General features: G+C 44.7%; 1 protein-coding gene across 3 annotated transcripts; it reads right to left on the bottom strand.

Annotated features, from left to right (window-relative positions):
* Positions 1-467: 467 nt before the first annotated feature.
* On the bottom strand, positions 468-20,502 carry neurl4 (neuralized E3 ubiquitin protein ligase 4; the record flags this gene model as incomplete). Of its 3 annotated transcripts, none has more annotated exons than XM_083937157.1 (29): positions 468-2,706; positions 2,809-2,968; positions 4,062-4,174; positions 4,305-4,449; positions 4,540-4,647; positions 4,735-4,828; positions 5,549-5,728; positions 6,044-6,202; positions 6,289-6,456; positions 6,549-6,701; positions 6,821-6,919; positions 7,610-7,828; positions 7,956-8,101; positions 8,436-8,564; positions 8,650-8,819; positions 9,108-9,186; positions 9,361-9,437; positions 9,670-9,880; positions 9,997-10,159; positions 10,293-10,378; positions 10,489-10,670; positions 10,986-11,259; positions 12,481-12,553; positions 12,644-12,732; positions 12,826-12,937; positions 13,690-14,150; positions 14,236-14,301; positions 14,395-14,914; positions 20,299-20,502. In XM_083937157.1, 29 exons carry the CDS (start codon positions 20,461-20,463, stop codon positions 2,502-2,504), a joined length of 4,806 nt encoding a protein of 1,601 aa, XP_083793283.1. In that variant the 3' UTR covers positions 468-2,501. The 3 variants fall into 3 exon arrangements, with proteins under 3 accessions (XP_083793283.1, XP_083793284.1, XP_083793282.1); XM_083937158.1 differs by having other exon boundaries at positions 9,108-9,213; positions 20,299-20,463; XM_083937156.1 differs by having other exon boundaries at positions 14,236-14,914; positions 20,299-20,463.
* Positions 20,503-20,665: the final 163 nt, after the last annotated feature.

The following is a 20,665-nucleotide window of genomic DNA, read 5'->3' on the forward strand; positions in this document are numbered from 1 at the left end:
CATATTTAGAGTTTTTTCGACATACTATACTTTGACTTTTTTGGCTCATTTTTGGACCAACTTTTCTATTTTTTGTCCCGGAGTTTGTCCGATAAATGATGCGATGGCTGCTTTAGAAAGGCTATCCTATCACTGATATAAGCATTTTTGGGAAATGTCATATTTGGAGTTTTTTCGACTTACTATACTTTGACTTTTTTGGCTAATTTTTGGACCAACTTTTCTATTTTTTGTCCCGGAATTTGTCCAATAAATGATGCGATGACTGCTTTAGACAGGCTATCCTGTGACTGATATAAGCATTTATGGGACATACTATATTTTGACTTTTTTCGACATACTATACGATTGCTGAAAAACACAAACAAAGTCATAGTATAGTGTGTTGATAAAAGTAAACATGTAGTCAAACTATAATTTGCCCAAAACAGTCATAAAAAGAAAAAAGCAACAATCATTCTGTGCATACAGTCAGTTTATTTTTTTATAAATCGGGAAGATATGATTTGTTATGTAACAGCCTGTACAACGCAACAAACAAATAAAGAAAAATAATACAAATTAAATTGTACAAAGCAGCAGTGGGCCGTAAACAACCCATATAATAATATTTTTCACATTTTTTGATTGGAAGTTGTTCCTTCTGCAAAAACCCCCACAGATCCTCCACCAGGCAGATCACAGCTGCTCTTAGAAGGTGACTTGAGCTTCTTCAATTATGATTTTTTTGACTTTGAAAGTTGGGGTTTTTAATGTTCTGTAGCAGGTTTATCAAATTGGCAACAGAGCGTGAGAACGAGCGGTGAAAAAGAAAACACTTTGGAAGTCTGTTCACATACAATCAATCAGTTAGGTGGATGTTCGGGACTAAAAAAACCTTGTATAAACATTTGACAAGTGTAAATGAATGATGTAAGTTGAGATAAAAAATAACTGCTGAGCCCTAATGAATCACATTCACATGTAAACACCAGCGTGGGTCGTGGGGCGTTCAGGCGCCCTCTGGAGGTCCTGCCAGGTAAACGCTCAAACCTTTAGCTTCACTCCGCTGTTCACAACATTACGGGATATGAACTTTCTTGCTAAGACTTTGCTAGCTGAGAAGATTTGACGCCACTCACATTTGCACGCTAACGCAAAGCTAACAGTCTCGTGGCTGTAGCTTCGTGTTAGCATGCAACGAGACTATTAGCTTCAGCGGAAACTGCTATCATGGCTCCGTCCAAAGGTGAACTAAAGCTCACTAGAAAATTGTAAAATGTTTTTACAGTTCAGTTTTTGTATCATTAAATAAACTAGATACAGCATATTAATGAGGTGCTATTAGCTGGACTTTGCTACCTTTGCGCCTGCTAGCTGTTTCTAAGCTAAGTTGTAGCTGCTAGCTGTCGCTTCATGTTTCGAATGCAAACGTGGCAGTGGCACAAATCTCCTCCTGTAAGCAAGCAAATAAGCACATTTCCCTCTTCCTGTATCAAAATCTACCAACTCTCATAAATATATATATGTGTATTTTTATATATAATGACGAATGCTCTCAGTTGTAACAGAAGCTGTAAGAACATCGTTTTCAAGTTCATTTTCTCAATACACAACTTTTAGCTTCCCATTTTTTTTTTTTTTTACTTCTGTCAAAGCTTCCAGTTTTCTGCACCTGTGAATGTTTTCCATTCGACACCAAAAAGAGTCAGACGATGCCGGGCCACAACAGAAACGCAAACAGGGCCGATAAATTAGCCAAACTGCTTCATGTGGAGACGCACTAACAGCAACATACAGTCGTACATTGTAAACATTTTTTTCTTCCTCCAGTTTTAAAATCTTACCCCCCGAAACGAAGTCACGACCACAAGACACACCTGGGTTCATTCTCAAATTCAAGTGTCTTTCTGTTTTTTTTAAATATTTTTTTGTGTGAAAACATCGTCACTTTTTGTTTTTTGACCCACGTTTCAGTCCTTTGAGACCGTCCAGTTGTCGTGCAGATCGGCAGGGGACTGCTCCTCCTCCCATATTAAAAAAAAACACTGACCAGAGCAGAGGTGATAAGTGTTACAATAAGTGCCAAAATGGAAAGGAAAAATGAGCTGTTTGTGTGAGTGGAAGAAAATTTAGTGGGAAGAATGAGAACAAAAAACAAAACGTGGCAAAAATAAACCTGACTGTAGCGAATGAACAAACGCGTCGATGTCGATGAGAAGTTTAAAAATCGCCCACGAGTGTCCGAAACATAAAGTGCAGGCAGTGTCTGTTCTTCTTTGAAACCGCCGTAGCTCCCGGCCTTTAAAAGAGTCCAAGAGCGAACAACCGAAAGAAAATCAACAAAACAAATCAATAATGCTGAATTGTCAACAATCCAAAGTTGGAACAGCTGGATTCCAGAGGAGTCTCTCGCTCAAGGCAGGGGTTGGATTTGGTAGTCAGTTTGTTAAAAGTACGAGGAGCTCCGCGCGTACCCTCCCCCCACTTCCACCCCAATGCCTCCCTCGAGACGCTCCGCTTCACTCGACCCGGATGAGAAGTCCGTAGAGGAGCGTGCCGCCCTGCTCTTTCGTTATCCACTCGATCTCTGAGTTGCTGAAGCGAGGGTCCAGGGGCTCGCTGTGGCCGAGCGTCTGCGGTCCCACTTTGTAGGAGCCTGGACGCACGCACACCTGGAATCCCACCTGAGCCTGGTGGCTGCGGTGAGAACGGGGGTCCCGAAATCTGCATGAGGAGAAGGAGAAGTGGAAGTCAGTGCTCTCCACTACAGACAGGCAAGAGCAAAAAAAAACGTTTTCAGTGATTTCCTGAACCAGGTGGACTTACTGCACTTTGGGGGCAAAGATCTCCATGCCGGAGTAGCGCATGGTGGGGGAGAGCCGCACCCTGGGAACCTCTCTGCCGGGGGCGCTGTTCTCCTCTGGCTCAGTGTAGCCGTTAGGCCCCTCCGCCTTCACCGGGGACACTGAGAAGATGGACGACGTCCCTGCGACGACAAATTACATTTATAGTTTAGACCCCGCGGGCACGGACGGATTATGAGACAATGGGCCGCTGGGCCATTTTACCTTACTTTTTTTTTTTTTTTTTTTTTTAAATGTATTGACTTTTGCAGACAAAAACACAGACACAGGTATAACACATGTACAGTACGTCTGCTTTAAGGTGAGTAAAGTAAAAAAAAAGAGTAAACAAATAACATGTAACATAAGTAGATAAAGTAAGATAAAGTAAAAATAAATTAAAATAAAATAAAGGAAAAGAAAAAGACACTAAAACTAATAGCAAAAATAATTTGCGTAATTCAAGAAAGAGAAAGACAACAAAAAAATTAATAAATGGGGGGGGGGGGGGGGGGGGTGTCTCTCTCCTCCCAGCACTAGGAAGTGTCCTCAGCATCGTCAGGAGTAACAGTGACACTATTGCAGATTAAAAGCCAGCAGTGGGTCCCAGGTTTTTCAAAGTCTACTTTAAGTCATTTTGCACCTCTTTGTGGTCATTTTGAGGTTGATTTGCATCTGTTTTTAGTCATTTTGTGCGCTTCTGGTTGTTTGTAGCCATGACGTGTATGTTTTTGATCGATTTGTGTCAATCCTTTTGCATCTCTGTAGTCATTTTGGGTCATTTGTTGTTGTTTTGTGTGTGTTCTTGGTCATTTTGCATCTATTTGTGAGTGTTTTGTGTTTTTTCAGCAACATTTTGTGACTGTGGGCCCCTGGGGCCCAGTAGGCCTGTTCAGTAATCCCTCCATGCCCGTGGGCCAATGGCTGCCATCAAAACCTTTGAACACCTATCTGTATTCTGACCCCCCTAATCAGTCATCAAACCAGTGAGAACCCCTGCAACAGACATTTGGCTGATAATCTTGGTTTTAAAAGCATTTCTTTCAGTGTTCACTGTTAAAATAGCTCCTCTTTTTTCAGACAAACAAATGTCAAAAATGTTGAATATGTTGAAAAAGTCATTATGTGTATGTCACAAAGAGTTAAGAAAAGTCATAGTATAATATGACGTAAAAATGTGAAAATCAGTCATACTACAGCAAAAAGAGTTTGTGTCTTTGTATGTTATTTTCCTACCAGGCAGCAGCTGGCTGTGGTCCAGCGTGCGTCTCAGGGCTCCTACACTGGTGCCGTGGTACGCGATGTGCCACTTCTTCAGTGCATTAGAAACCTCACAGTGGGGTTTGATCCTGCACAAAGAAGATACGCATTTAAATAAACATGTGCAAGAATGAGAAGGCTGTGCAGATGTTAATTACACATCAATGGATACACAGCGTGTAAATATGCAAACAATAAGTCATTTTTCCTTCCTCCCACCTGAGGGCGAAGCGGCACCATCCGAAGGGCAGCGCGTAGTCCCGGGGCGGTTCTCCTCTCTTGTAATAAGCCTCGTCACCCCGGAGCTTGTGGCAGGACTCACAGTAGCAAAGGTTGCATTTTGCGTCTTCGTTAAAATAACCGTCTGACAGGCGCAGGGCGAAGGAGAAAAAAAGATCACCATTGTTAAGAGGACTTTAGACTTGAGGCAGAGATCGTGGGGGTAAAAACTCACCTGGTAATGTGAGCAGGTCCTTGAAGCGTGAGCACAGTGCCTGGTACTCGCAGGTCTTGTTGGGGTTGACCTCTGGAGGCGGCGTCCAGCACACACTCTCTTTGATTCCTGCATGATGGAGAAAACAGACTTAAAACACACAACAGAACCTGAAGTTAAAGATAAACGAGCAGAAAACCATGAACGTCTTCTTACCGTCAACCATGTCCGCCTTCTCCATGTCGCCCTGACAACGGGTCTCACCACTGTCTCCGCCCACAGCTGGCACGTTGTTCGTTACTATGGTAACCTGCCATTATAACGTGACACGTGGATTTAGTTGTTAGTGATGTAGTGCTGAAATAACTATTAAAGGTCCCGTATTAAGCTCATTTTTAGATTAAAACTTGTATTTTGGGTTTTTACCTGAACATGTTTAGAGGGTGGAAGTAAGAAGTGCTGCGCGCTCGCTCACACACACAACTTTTACCAATCGAGTTAAATTGAAATGAGGACTACGCGATGACTCCCTAGTCCCAATAGTATGCAACAGTACATACTTTAAAAACTAAAAGTTGAAAAAAGTATGCAATTTGGGACTATTTTTCTCATCCTGTCTGTCTGAATATACCTGTGTTCACCCTCTGTCTGAAACTCTGGTCTGATTAAGCGCCTGTCTCTTTAAGACCCCCTCCTCAAAAAGCCCAGTCTGCTCTGATTGGTCAGCGTTTCCGGGTCTTCTGCATCCGAGTCTCTGCACCATCATTACAGCTGGGGAATGACTGTAGCTGCACTTTCTACCTTTAAATAATATAGTTGTGACATCACAATGATACAGAAGTCCTGACGGCTCGTTTAAAGTCACAGTGTGGATTTCTCTACACTGTGTGGATTTCTCTGCGGATTGAGTGTTTTGATACTTTCACAGTATTTATGTAACACCTCAAACTACTTTATAATACAAAAAGCACTTTTTACAATATGGCCCTTTAAGTAATTTATCCCAAATGTATATATCTGCAGTGCTGACCTGTTCACACTGGCCATATAGGTCGATGAAGGTGTAGCAGGGTGAAGGTATGTCCTGCGCGGCCACACCCTGGTCCATGCCGTTGACATAGAGGTGGAGACAACTGTTGGCGTCCACCAGCAGACCCAACACCGTCCCCTCTGGACAAGTGTCCAGATTAGGACCATAGTTCTCACATATCTGAGGAGGAAAGAGAGTTCATGTTGAAAGTGGTAAAAATGGAAGAAAGGAGAGACGTCAGCGAGTGAGGGAAAAATGATCACTCAAACAGTCGATGAGGCTGATGTCAGTGAGAACACACTCAGTTTGTCATGTAAGACACAAATCAATAGACAGCAACAACATGACAGATTGTGTGTGTTTAAGAGTGTGTGTGTTTAAGAGTGTTTGTGTGTGTTTAAGAGTGTGTGTGTCTGTGTGTCTGTGTGTGTGTTTAAGAGTGTGTGTGTGTGTGTGTGTTTAAGAGTGTGTGTGTGTGTGTGTGTGTGTGTGTACCTTCAGGGAGTTGTGGAAGACAGAGTCTCTCTGCAGCAGCCAGGCCGAGCGTTTCAGACAACACGCTGTGGAGGGGAAGTTGAGCCGGTCTGGAGAGTGACCAATCACCCCTAACGACAGCGACGACGTCCACGACGGGTTCAGACGGTCGATTTGAAACTGACGATAAAAGAGAGCGGTATAATGAATCTGAAACATAGCCACTTGGACCACACATAGACACCAAAACCACAAAGTTACACTACCTGGAACAGCTGCTGGCGAGCGAGCGGCTGGGCGGTGACCAGCAGGCCCTGGTTGTAGCTGGAGACTCTGGCTGCCGTCAGGTTCTGGTTGGACAGCTGGATGTTTTTGCCGTGGTTTTCCAGGAACGCCATGACGGTGGGCACCAGTGCGCACGGCTCAGTCTCAGCCTGGATGCAACAAGAAGGAGGCGTGAGGAATGGTTTCTCAGTTCAATGCAATGATTCTGCGAATAACTCTTAGTGGTCCGGTCAGCTCCTACCTCTCTCACGGGGGTGCTGTCGTCCTCTCCTTCGCTGCAGCTGTCTGAGGAGAGCGACGGCGCCTTCACGCTTTCCATGTCCTCCATCAGCGAAGAGCTCACGATGGACACCGCTGTTATCCGCCCGTACAGGTCCAAAACGGCGTACACATTCTGCAAGGACAGAGAGAGGTGCTGAATGGCAGCTTGGGCGCCAAATGGCTGTGTACTGTTGGTGTGTGTTTGTGTGTGTGTGTGTGTGTGTGTGTGTGTGTGTGTGTGTGTGTGTGTACCTTGGCTACTGCAGTCGCTGCAGGTCCCATGTCTTCTCCGTCAATAAAGATGTGCATGGTGTCGTCACTGCACCTTTTCACACCCACACGGTTCCCGACCTTTGAAACAATCATTTTCAGTGAAGAATTAAAAAACTACTTTGGGATCTTTTTTGTGAAGAATGTGAACTTTTCCCTGTGTTAAGATGGCACTAACAAACTGATGCCAAAGTACATCACACAAAATGAATATCCTAATGTTATTGTGTGACTGGGGTTGCAAAGGGGCAACTTTCCAGAAACATTCTACGGGAAGTTAAGCTGGGGAATTTTGGAAATATTTGGAAGTGGTCCAGGGTTTTAAAAATCATCTGTGCATGTGATGGAGGAATGCACAGTGCATGTAGGGGGCGTATCCTCACTAGCCCTGCAGTCAGCAGTATGCTGTGTGTGTGGTTGAGGAAGAGCATAGATATTTTCAAGTGTACTTGTATGAAATCTGGTTGTTTTAGTCAATAGTTTTAAGAGACAAAATCAAAAGATGGAAGGATAAGAGAGACGAAATGCTTCTTATGGTTAAAGAATAACAAAAAAAAGAAACATTGTGGGGTTTTAAGATGGATACTGATTTCTGTAAATGGCTTCTCTTTCTGTGACAATCTCTCCGCGGTGATAACATCTTAAGTCTTTAGTCGGGGCTTTGAAGCAGCCAGAGGGGCTCCGTCAGTGAAGAGATCCTTGAGGGTTTTAAAGGTCTTTGATCTGTCCTCTAATCTAACTGTGCTCGCAGTGCAGGTTGCTGCAGCTCACCGTCAGCCGGTCCAGTGAGCAGCCGTAGTTCTGGCGCTGCAGCACGCCGTTGCGACGGACCTCGGAGCCGCAGAGCAGCCAGGTGACCTTGATGCGGAGTTGCGGGAGGGAGGGGGAGAGACCCGACAGCGGGCAGGACGGCAGCTCTGGAGGTGCCAGCGTGGTCAGACCGATATGCAGCGAACCGCACCACTGCTCGTCCACCTCATCAATCCTCACCTGCACACAGATAAGACTCATCAGCACAGAGGGAAAATGTTGTGAGGAGGAGAAAACAAAAACAGGTTTTATTCAACAATTAATTAATTAATTAATATTAAGAGGATCATTTCCAGCCCTTGTTCACCTCGAACAGCTCGTCTGCTTTGAGTTCCTTTGCGCTGAACACAATGCCGTGAGCGTAACCTCCAACTCTGACGCCCTGGCAGCCATCGCCGAGCAGCACTACGTTCTTGCCGTGTTTGCTGTGGAGCCGATGGGCAACGCCTGCTACTACAGACACACACACAAAGGAAGAAGAAGTAGGGAGATGAAGCTTTTGAGGACAGCTTATCCGTGATACTATTTGTCTTTACTCCCTTTCTCTACTATTTATTTATTTTTTTTACTTAAAATTCACAAAACTACATGGAACATGAAACTAAATCTTATGTTGTTTAAACAATTTAACAACAACAAACAAAACCCCATAAAAAAACATTTTACTAAGCCTTTTTAACAGACTTCTCATACAATTCAAAAGCTTTGGATATAAAATAGATTTTTGATTGATATTTTTCATGCTTTTCGAGGCTTTGCAGAGCCCAGCAGGGACCCTGCAGTGTACCTGGTGAGTGGATGGGGAAGCTCTTCTCAGTGATGTTGCTGGTACAGAGGCTGTTGTCCAGCGGACCTGACGAGCTGGTGATGGACACCTGAACACACTGGCCATACAGGTCGATCACAGCATACACCTCTGAGAGAGAGAGAGGGACATGGATGAGGTATTGGGTTCTTGATTGAAACATTCGCTCCTAACATATCTGACTTCCACTGACTACCTGATGGCAAGCCGGTGCATGCGACACCTTGATCCACGCCGTTGATGTAGTAATGGAGGTCACCCGTGGCTGAGCGCATCATGCCAATCCGTGAGCCCGTGGTCAGGGAGTCCAGGTCACACCCGTAGTTGTTGCGCATCGTGTTGCCATCCTGCATGATGGCTGTTCCACTTTGGAAAAGAGGGAAGACAAAAATTGAAATAGAAAATCTGAACATCCACAAATTTAATTATGTTTTAAGCTTGGTTAATAAATTCCTCTTTCTTGTGGTGCTACACTTCCTCAAATAAAAATATCTGTAACAACGGTTTGGAGCTTGAATTTCTTCATTTTAGGGGTTAAAGGTGAAAAAAGTTAAGAAAATAAAAACAGACACTATGACATGGTACATAAAAATAACATCTAGGTGTGTTTTAAAGTAATAACATAACAAAATATAAAAATATATAGCGTCTTACCTGAGCATCCAAGTGTCGTAATCGATATCAGTCATAGTGTTGGGAAACTCAAGCTCGTCTGGCCTGATGGCTGTCACTCCTGGACACAGAGGGGGGAGGAGAAAATCTGTGGTGAGTACACATGAAACACATGTGATGTCTAGAATGCAGTGTAGAGATACATGTTAGGCAACATACAGGAGCTTTTATTGTCATTTTTGCTATTATTCACGAATGTAAAAAAAAAAAGAGACATAAAGGATCAACACCTCACCTGCTTCTATTGAACCCGACCAGCGGTCCACCATCTTCTGAATAATGATTTCAAACAGCTCTCCGTCTCGAAGGCACCTGCAAGGAAGGAACACGTTAAAATCCTGAGGCAGCTACGTCACAACACATTCTTAATCTATGCTGTTAGCTCAGAGGGAAAGGAACCGAGAGATGTTTCAGAATTATTAGGAATTTCATTTCTTCTTGTATCTGGCTCCAGACTTTATGAGCAACGCCACCCAGGTCAGGTGTGCCAGCCAACAAGAAGGATATAACTCGCTAAAAAGTTATTTGTCATGCGTTTCATCACCTGTTGGAAATGACAATAGCGTCGTTGAACTCGCTGCGGCAGTTCTGCCGCAGGGCGGTGCGCCCCCCGTTGGTGATGACCGCGTTAGTGCCGTGTAGGTGGTGGAAACGCAGGTCGTTGGTTGTGGTGGCACCTCCTATTGAGCAGGGGCTCCCGGGGGACATGGCTGTAGGGCCCTCTGAGCTGTCCTCCGGGAGAGGCAGGAGGTCCACTAACAAAAGGGGAAACAGACAGAAGTTAACATCGTCTAAAAGCAGAACGATTTTAGCATCTTAACTGTTAAAACGGTTAAAATGGAGCCCCATTTGTACTTCTTCCCTCTCTCACCCATGTCGTCCATGATGGTGGCCTGAGCAGCCTGGCCGTAGAGGTCGACCACGGCGTAGACGCTGGGGGGGATGTTCCAGGCTGCAGGGCCCTGAGCCACACCGTTTACAAAGAAGTGGAGGCTTCCGTCCTCTTTCCGCACGACACCTACTGTGTCACCAGCCTTCAGGACGGGGAAAAGGGTTAATAACACCGCGAAGGAGAAGGTCAGAAGTGTTGTGAGAGGAGGAAAGAGGGTGATGGGTATGAACGCAGGGAGTCAGCCAAGTTAAAAAAACAAAACAAATGTCAATTACCTTGAGCCGGTCCAGGTTGTGCCCGTACTCATCCAGTATTGTTGTTCCGTTGTGCATTACGCCATTCCCCGTCATCATCCACGTCCCTACAAAACAATAACACACTCTTGGAAAAGGTATCTCATAAAATCCTCCTCTTTTTATCACTGACTTTCATGAGGCATGTCAGAAAAGAATACCCAGATAGTATTTTTACCTGAGCGCAGGTTGGTCATGGTGGAGGGCAGCTGCAGGTATGCAGGGTTGTGCGTTGTGACACCGATCTCGATGGAGCCCGCCCACTTGTCCACCATCTTATCGATGCGAACCTGGAACACCTCGTTGGAGCGCAGCGGCCGGCTGCTCAGGACCACGCCGTGGTTGAAGTCGTCAGTCGCACTGTGAAAGCAGTGTTGTTAAAGAGCCGCTGTTTATGTGTAAGTAGGATTTTTATACATCCTCTGTGGCAAACGTTGGTATTTTTCACACTTATATTTAACCCATGAGAAATACTAACAGCGGAATTAGACCGCCATCCAATTTAACTTATTTAACTTATTTATTTGGTGACAGAAGATGCCATAAATCCAATAAAATCTTACAGCAAGAAGGCCGCAGTTATAAAGCAAACTCAAACAAGTCAAAATCAAGCTTGTAAAGAATAAGAAATCCTTTAAGTAATTCAGGGGGGTGAGATGTGGGAGGTGGACTCACTGTGGCCGCAGCGCGGTCCTGCCGTCACTGATGATGGCGGCCTTCTGGCCACAGTTATGGTGGAAGAGCAGTCGGTCGGGCCCCTCTGGGTCTGGAGTGAGGGAAAGAGCTGGCCTGGGCCGGCCGACATCCGGCGATAAAGCCCTCATGATGGCGTTGTTGCGTCTTAGGCGGTCACTGTGGTTGTGGTTGTGGACTATGGTGACTTTGACGGCCATGCCGTAAAGGTCAACCACTCCGTAGACCACGCCGGGGGTCTGGGCTGCCGCGACACCTGGGAAAGACACAAGAGTGGTCAGTAGTTGAAACTGAGGTCCTTTAATCACACTCTCCTCCACAGCCAACACTCCGTTAGAGTACGTCTTAAATCCAACTTGTGTTTGTATGTAGTGATTAGAAGGACAAAGGTCGTACAACAGTCTAGATTTGTGGCTATTCAGTCAATAATGTCTAGCAATAAATCAATAACAGATAACTGATTATGTAAAGCATCATAGCATCACAACTAAAATCTAAAAAACAAATGATATATTTCCATGTTTTATTTGATCCCATCAGAATAAAAATGCCTCATGTAACCAACTCAATCGGAAAAGACTGGCTCCATCTGACGGACCTTTTTAATCAGGTGGAGAGGGGTTGTGTACACCTAATAAGCATGTAAACGCTTAAAGTGTATTATGGCGTAAAAGCGTCCCGTGGACTTTTTACACTACCTGAATGTACAGTACTGTGAAAACGTTTTACGCAAGCTTGAAAAAATGCCGTAAAGTAAGAATGCTTTCAAAAATGGAAGGGTTAATAGTTAAGTTTCATCAATTGACAAAATGCAGTGACTGAACAGAGGAGAAATCTATTGCATCTATTGCACGATGGATACGTATCTGCCTGTATTTCTCAGCATTAAGGACACCATTAAGGACACCCTTAACCCTGACCAAATCTCCAAATCCACTTGCAGAAATTCAGCCACAAACTCGCAACGAACCTCCACCATGTCATCCATGACTTCACATCACTGTTGCCTGCAGACTATCATTATTATACCGCTCTCCAGCCCTTCGGCAAAAACTGCCTTCTGCTATAGCCAAATATTTCAAATTTTGACTCATAGGTCCTGCTGTCAATTTTTCTGTACCCCAGTTCCTATGTTTTCGTGCATAGTTAAGACGCTTGGCCTCGTTTCCATGCCGAGGAGCTGGTACCAGGACCAGTAGTTAAGTCTTTAAAACACTCTTTTAATAAACTCTGGGTTCACTAACTACGTTGTTGGTGCTTCGTTTTCTGTGTAAGGACTCTTCTCATGCTTCTGCAGAGGTTTGGCGTTATTTTGAGCAGTATTAGTGGTTAAAAAAGACGTTTTGATGCCACACCATTGCGCACAAGTCAAACAGGTTATATTCTGATTAAATCTTATTGAATCACTTTAGCTGGAATCTCTAATCAGAGTGATTTAAATCTGGTTGAAGGAACTATTTGCCTCTGCGGGCCTCACCTTGGTCGATGCCGTTGATGTAGAAATGGAGCGCGCCACTGGCTTTGCGCATCAACCCTATGTGATCTCCCTCCTAAACATGGATGACAGCAGTTGATTGTAGAAACAGAGACACTCGCACAGTAAGAGGCAGAACAAAATGTGTGTGCGCATCGACACAAACCTGAAGTTCATCGAGGCTGAATTCACAGTATTCCCTGCGGGTTCCTTTCCCGTTGGTCAGTATCCCACAGCCACTCATCATGATTGTACCTGATATAAGCAGCCGGCAATATGTCATCTCACACTGAACAAACACTTCTGTTTAATACAGTTTCTTTGTATATGTGTGTGTGCGTGTGTTACCTGAGCGCAGATTGGTCATAGTTGCAGGATAGTCCAGGTTGTTGGGATTGTGTGTGGTCACACCGATCTCTATCGAGCCTGACCACTTGTCCACCAGCTTATCAATGCGGATCTAAAAATTAGAACAAATCTCTTTAACATTTCTTGTACTGACATGTTTTTTTTTCATTATTCATCAGCTAGAAAGAAGAGATCTTCTCTGTTCTGCCTCAAGCCCAGAGTGAGGGGTGAGGGCTTCCGGCCGTGAAGTGAACATACGGAGTTTATGTGACTCAAATGGGAAAATGCGCTGTTCACTGTATTTGAGTCTTTATTTTTCAGCTCACATTAAAAACACCTTAAACGATAAAATAATATCCTGACGTGCCTGGCTTACTTAAAGGTGAAATATGTGAAATATTGTCCTTTTCAGGTCATTTATTATAGTCACATGAAAGGTTTCAGGTTTATTCTTGTATTTTGGGTTTCTACTAGAACATGTTTACATGCTTTAATGTTCAAAAAACTAATTATTTTTCTCATCCTGTCTGTCTGAATATTCCTGTATTCACCCTCAGTCTGAAACGCTCTGTTTTAGCGCCTGTCTCTTTAAGACCCCCTCCTGAAAAAGACCAGTCTGCTCTGATTGGTCGACATTTCTGGGTCTTATGCATCTGTACTCTCTGCATCTCTGCACGGTCACTTCAGCTGAGGAATGACTGTAACGGCACTGCAGCTGCACTTTCTACCTTTATATAATATAGTTGTGACATCACAACCATCCTGAAGTCCCGTCTACAGTGACACGGAGTCAATATGATCCCTCTCTCTCTCTACAGTATTCATGTATGAACAAACAGCACTGAGTCGTGTGATTGTAAACACCTCAAACATCTCGTTGTGTCGGAGCGGCCGGTTGGTCATCACCACGCCGTTATTGAACTCGTCCAGCGGTCTCCTCCGCTCCGCCGTCTTGTTGTTGTTGCTCAGTTTGATCAGTGTGCCGCATTTCTCGTGGAACAGCAGTGCGTCGTTGGTGGTCATTGCACCCGTCACGGTTGCCAGCCCGACCCCTCCGTTACCAGCGGGGCCGTTGTTAGTATTTCCACCATCTCCTCCTCCACCTGTTGTCCCTGATCCGCTGTCACTGTTGACAGCGCCTCCTCCGCTGCTGCTCCCCCCCCTGTCGTTTCTGGAAGAGGAGTCAGTTCCTGAATTTCCTCCTCCGCCACCGTCTCCTGCTCCTCCTCCGCCTCCACCGTCTTCCCCGCCGCCCTCATCCTCGGAGCGGTAAAAGGATACTATTGCGTTGTTGAACACGTCAAAGAGCTGGTGCTCCGTTAGAACTGTAGGGAGAGAGGAAGATGGGGTTGTCAGTACTCGTCACGTTGCACAATCTCCATCAGCTGATCTGGAGGAGGACTTTCTTACCCGTGTCAGGCTCCAGGTTGTTGGGGAACTTGTCTGGTCTGCTGTGACTGCAGCTAAGCTCAGGCACTGACGAGAGACAGGAATACAACGGCTGAAAACAACAAACCCCAGAATATAAGTGAAAAAAAACAACCAGACTGATAAAAAAAGGCATCCTACCTTCATCTCCATTCATCATTCCATTCATTGCTGCCACATTCATCAGTGCTGTGATCCCCGCGTCCTCCCGACCCCCACGCACCACCACCTCTTCCTCCTCCTCCTCTTCCTCCTCCTCTTCCTCATCCACCTCCTCGTCCCGCTCTATTGTCTCTTTCTCCGTGGACGGCGGCGGCGGCTCACAGCTCACCACCGTCACTTGAGTGCACTTGCCGTACAGGTCCACCACCGCCCAGAGTTTGGGCGGCAGGCCGCTCGCGGCTGAACCGCAGTCCTGCCCGTTTACCCAGAGGTGGAGATCCCCATGGGAGCTGCGTTGAATGCCGACTCGGTCGCCCTCGGCTAGCTGATCGAGGTCGCGGCCGTATTCCTCCAGGACGGAGCGGCCGTCGCGTAACACCGAGCAGCCCGACACGATCCAGGAGCCGCCCTTGAGGCCTGTGGCGCTGCTGGGGAAGTCCAGCGCTGCAGGGTCCAGTGCCGTCACACCGATCTCAATGGAACCGCTCCACGAGTTCACCTGAGGGGAAACGGGAGAGATTTAATGATTATCACAAATAATGACACATCATGGCCTCCACAAGTTACAAAAACCTGATGTTAAGTCTGTATTGAATGTTTTAAAGATATGAATTTAGAGACAGCGCCGACAACAATAAGTTGTCACGAAACAGCTGTCAGCAGCTGTTTCTCTGACCACAAATAGACTCTGTGATGTTAAAAGAGTGAAGCACTGTGCTAAAAACTGCAGGTAGATATCTATGGAAAACAAAGTGTGCCTTGTTGTATGATCTATCTTGTTATTTTTAGTCGTTCTGTCAGTGAAGAACGCAGCTCAGGGAGCGCTGGCTCCTTTGAAAATAAAGCAGGACGGAGTGAACAAACAGTGACACCAAAGAAACAAACGCAGTTGAAATGATAACGCGTCAATGCGAGAATCACCATTTATTAACTTGCAATACTGTGTGATAAAAATAATCCACCCAGGGGTCAAACTTATTCACTTTCATCTCTCAGTACGTCACCACCCGACGTCCAAAATTAGATGTTCAATACATATTGATGCAGAAAGGCCACTTGAGTGCACATGCTGGACTATATTTAGACCAGGTGCAGGGGACCAGATTCAAGAACAAAATACAGAGTTTGCAACACTTCAACATTAACACTTTACCCTTTGTCACATGTGCCTGACAAAGACCCCCAAATTACAAACATATCCTTTTTTTGGTGCAAATAAGTTTTGGCAGCTTTCACCTGGTGTGTGGATACTCTCAATTTCTCCTTTCCACCTTTTTTTATTGAAAGAGATCCTTCTGTAACTAACCTATCTCCTTTATCATGTTTTCTATACTATAGTGACTGAAACAATGACAAAAGGTTTAACTACCAGCGCTCTCATGTGGTCCAGCTGTGGTGATTAAACCTGTGCTTGCAAACAAAGCATACAATATTGAAGAGCTTCACCTCCGTGATCACGACTTCCACAGAGGACTCAAGACATGAAAACACGAGAACCGCAAAACTCCTTTCGTCTTTCAATGACATTGGCATCATATCCCATGACAACACAGCCCGAGATATCTATTTCTTCCTCCGCTCACATTAATGTGATACTTTATTGATTTCCGGGGGTGAATTCCATTTTTCATGCTGATCCTACAGAGAACGCAGTGTCAGCTGACAGAGCAGAGTTAGTGCGGCTTGGTGCAGATGCTCGCCGACACAGGGGGGCACGAACCCACGTCATCCCGCTGAGGAGTGATCTCCTGGCTCGCCTCGCTGCACTCCACCTGCTGCCCCCCACCACCACCACCACCACTACCTCTCCGCAGAACGACATCCAACCAAGAAGCCATGCAGTGTGTTCCTCAAGCCAAGAGAATGAAGTCAGAAGTATTCGGAAAACTTAAAAAGATAAATCCTCAGCCGATCTCTTTTTCCTGGTACTTTCACAGAACATCGTTTGAAGCTGGCACAAATCCACCAGGATGAAGTGACCTTGAGTATAACATTGAAGCCTTACCAGCTCCTGGGGTGTTTTTATATTTCTGCAGCCGTGGAAAAAACAGGATTTCCCTCAAAGAAAAATGTCGTTTTTAAAAAAGAAAAGAAAAGTATTGTCCTGGTCGCCTCGTCTCCCTCGTGTGCTCCCATGGTGTCCTCCTCAGCTCTGTGGCAGGTGCTATGTAAGGCAGTGTGCTACGAAAGCCCGGGTATCTGGGTTAACAGATTTAGTAGTAACTCAGTCTGACCTGATCGCTGTGTGGAGGAGACAGACATCTCCTTCCCTTGCTCATTCACTTATGTAACTGCAGCCTGTGGGTGTCCACCGCTCAGTCTCTCTCTCCCTCTCAGTCTCTCTATCTCTCTCTCTCTCTCTCTCTCTCTGTGTTAAAAAGAGCAATAACTACATGCTGAGAATGACCACCAGACAGCTTTTTGAAAAGAATGAAAAATTAATTACATCAAAAGCCTGAGAGAGAGAGAGAGAGAGAGACACACACACACACACACACACACACACACACACACACACACACACACACACACACACACACACACACACACACACACACACACACACACACACACACACACACACACACACACACACACACACACACACACACACACACACACACACACACACACACACACACACACACACACACACACACACACACACACACACACACACACACACACAGTATGTTACAGTGTCAGTAACATAACAGAATCAGGACTGATATTGAAAACTTAACAAACGGCAAACAATTATTTTCATTATCTATCAATCTGCCTTTCCCCCCCCCTCCAAATTAATTGATTCATAGTTTGGACAATAAAATTAGAGCCTGAACGATTTATCAGCCTTTCGTGGACATATCGGTATCTAGCTATAACTGCCTTTATGTTTTTTACATATGCTGCGATACATCAACCTTTTTACAATACAACACTTGGAGTGGTGTAATATAGCGATTTATTTTGTTATTCATGTTTTATTTGAATGGTCAGCAATTGATACTGAACATACAGTACTGATTTATTTAGCTATTTATTTTATTTATTCTTTATTTTCTTAGTGTCTGTTCCCAGACTTGGTTGACAATGTAATACATTATATGTATAAATGTATAATAATGTTAAATATTCTTTAATAAAGGTATTTGTTATTAAAAAGCAGATTTCTGAGTACCTTTGCAGTCATATTGGTGCACAATCCTTATAAAAAAGGGTCTCTTTATGTCCTAGCTCAAACCTACACTATATCGGTCAACAGTGAATTTTCAAGTGGATCTCGAACACCTGTCAAAAAATAGAGATGCACCGATCCAGATATCGGATGAATGAGGCCGATCGGGCATTCTGATCCAGTCATTTCTTTTTTATTAATATCAAACACAGCAATACAGTCAGAGCGATCAAATCTACGTTTGCAACACTGGTTATAGTTTTATATTAAATTTTAAAACATCTGTTTGCAGTGCACTTTACATGGAAGTGTTATATATTTATTTTTCCTGCTAATGTACACTTTGTTATTTATTTATAAATAGTATTAAGTACAGTTATATCTGTGTTCATTTGTTACCTTTTTTAACAAGGCTAAATGTTTATATCAAGCCTGAAGCCTCCACTCACACGGCAAGGTATGCGCTTCATTCACTCAACAGTAGGATCGGATTGATATCGGCCGATACGATCAGCCCAGGTATCGGTATCGGATTGGATCGGAAAAAAACTGGATCAATGCATCACTATCAAAAATAAAAAACACATTGAGTTTGCTATAAGTCACAACTATCACAATTTATAGGCTGGAACTGGGGAATGTCAGAAAAATCACTTAAAACTATTAATCTACCATTAAAGTAGTTGCCGGTTACTTTTCTGTTGATCAACAAATCGATTATCAGTTAATCGTTTCAGCTCTAACTGTGACTCATCACGTGCTGATACGAGCTACAGTATAGGCATCTTTGTAGACCACAGCTTTAAATACAAACCCTAAACCACTGAAGGCGTCCTCCCCTGGGTAAACTGTTAGTCCCGTACACATCCACAGTAGCTAAGCAGAGACAGGATGGACAGTCATGCCTGTCTGGGTGCTCTGTGATGGAAAAGTATTGATCTTCAGACAGACAATGCATGTCATGTCAGAGCACGGGAGCCCTCATCAGGCTGAGAGCGCCATAAAGGAAATCGTTCACATACAGTTAGGTGCTGTTAAAACCCATGTTTAACTTTGTGTCCTCATGGTAGATTTTTCCAAACAACCTAACTATGTGTCTTGGCCGCGCGCACTGTCATTGAGAGGGCGTGTGTTTATGTGTGCGGTGTGGCCCAGTTGGCATTGGCACAAGCTCCAGAGCTGCCATGTTGTTGACAAACCCCGTAAGGTTGCAGACTGCAGAGGCAGAAGCCATTACAACAGACAAGCTCTCCTACTCTGATAACAAACGTAAACGCTGTGTGCACAAGCATTGATATGATATGGAGACTGGAGGCCTGAGTCATGGGAGCATAGATAGATTGAAACCTATGTTTAAATGATATGAAGGAGCTACAAAGTCAAGGAAATGGAGGAAGCACATATGGAAGAATTGAATCGGTTCTTTCATCACCTCACAATTAACATAAACACTTTTATACCGAACAGACATTTACTGTAACTGTAAGAGACATTAAAGGGCAGCACGATATTGTTATCTTGGTAAGATTTGACCCGTAGCCGACAAAAATGTGATCAGTATTTTCACTGTATTGAAGGACAATGGAGACAGAAAGCATGTGGTAGAAGTGTATGATTTGCTCAATAATTGTCTGCTTTTTCTGTTGGTTTGCTCATCATCTTCAATTCCTTCATTTTTTAACTATTGAATTGTTTATCCTGCGTTTTTATTTATTATTTTACTTTTAAATGCTATAAGCACTCTACTTCATGGTCTCATTTTTATACTTTTAATTTAAAACTAGTTCAACTGCATTTGTTTTGTATGAAAGGTGCTCTATAAATAAAGTTTATTCTTATTATTAGTGTTATTAAATGCCGTAGAGTAAAAACTACACTTGTTCCCATACTTCAGTGATGTTTCTTTTGTACTAAACCTTTTGAAATTCTAACAAACTACAGTGACAAATGAAAAAAGAAAGCAAATCTCCCTGCATTGTGAGAGAAGGAGTGTGTTCCCAGATATCAGACCAGTGGTTAATGAGTAATACCTTTCAGTGGTCAAACTCCTCATGCATTACACCAGCAGGGTGCTTGGTCAGTAATGTCTGAACATGTTTGGATCAGGATGTGTGTGCACTCTGAATATTCTTTAGGACACTGGGAAACACACAGCAGTAACTAACTAACGCATTTGAGCCTATTTAGGTCCTCACACAGCTCAGCCCGGTGCGAGCACTGCAGTGGTTTTAAGCACCGGGACACACCGGGCAGAGGGGCGGACAGGCGCCGACGACTGTCACCGACTCCTTCACAGCTACACTGAACACAGCCGCGTAAACAAGCTTAGCTGAGCTCCTGTAGTCCAATAAATAACAACAACCTTGTCAACAAACGTCAGAGCCCCGACGGCTAGCCTGAGCTCCGTGCTAGCGGCTCATTAGCAGCTAACTGTCGGTACCAAGGCAACACAAGCAGGTGATCCGTTCACCAAATCCTCACGCCAGAATGTGTTTGTAAGGTCCACCCCCGATAAACCTCTCACGGTGTGTGTTAATGCGGCCCCGGAGCAACGGCGACCACCGTGGTGGCTGTCAGACAGCGTGAACCCGCCCCGGGCAGGAGAAGCCCCTCACTGCGGACACAGGCAGACCCCCGGCCCGTCCCGCTGCTCTCATCCCCCGCTGTGGAGAAGCAGCAGCGGCGGGCCCGTTGTTGTTGTTTACCTTCTTGTCAATACGGACGGTGAAGACATCCCGGTCCTTCAGCGGCTCCTTACTGAGCACCAGGCCGTGGTTGAACTCCTGGACCGGCTGGTTGCGCCGGGCGGTTCGGTTGGAGTTGGACAGGCCGATCAGCTTTCCGCTCCGCGGATGCAGCTCCGCCGCCATCTTCAGTGGGCGGCCAGTGTTTACGACAGTCGGGGTTTGCGACAGTGGGCTGACGTTACGGCAGCAGCCGGCAGACTGGACTGCACCGCACCCATCTCGGTTACAGTCGTTTCTAGTGTAATTTGATGTTTGCTCAGATTTTTCATCCACAAAAATACAATTCTGAAATCATCCCACGATTTATTTATTAGCACAAAAAAAT

The sequence above is a fragment of the Echiichthys vipera genome (genome assembly GCF_963691815.1).
Source record: "Echiichthys vipera genome assembly, chromosome: 22".
Lineage (NCBI taxonomy): Eukaryota > Metazoa > Chordata > Actinopteri > Perciformes > Trachinidae > Echiichthys > Echiichthys vipera.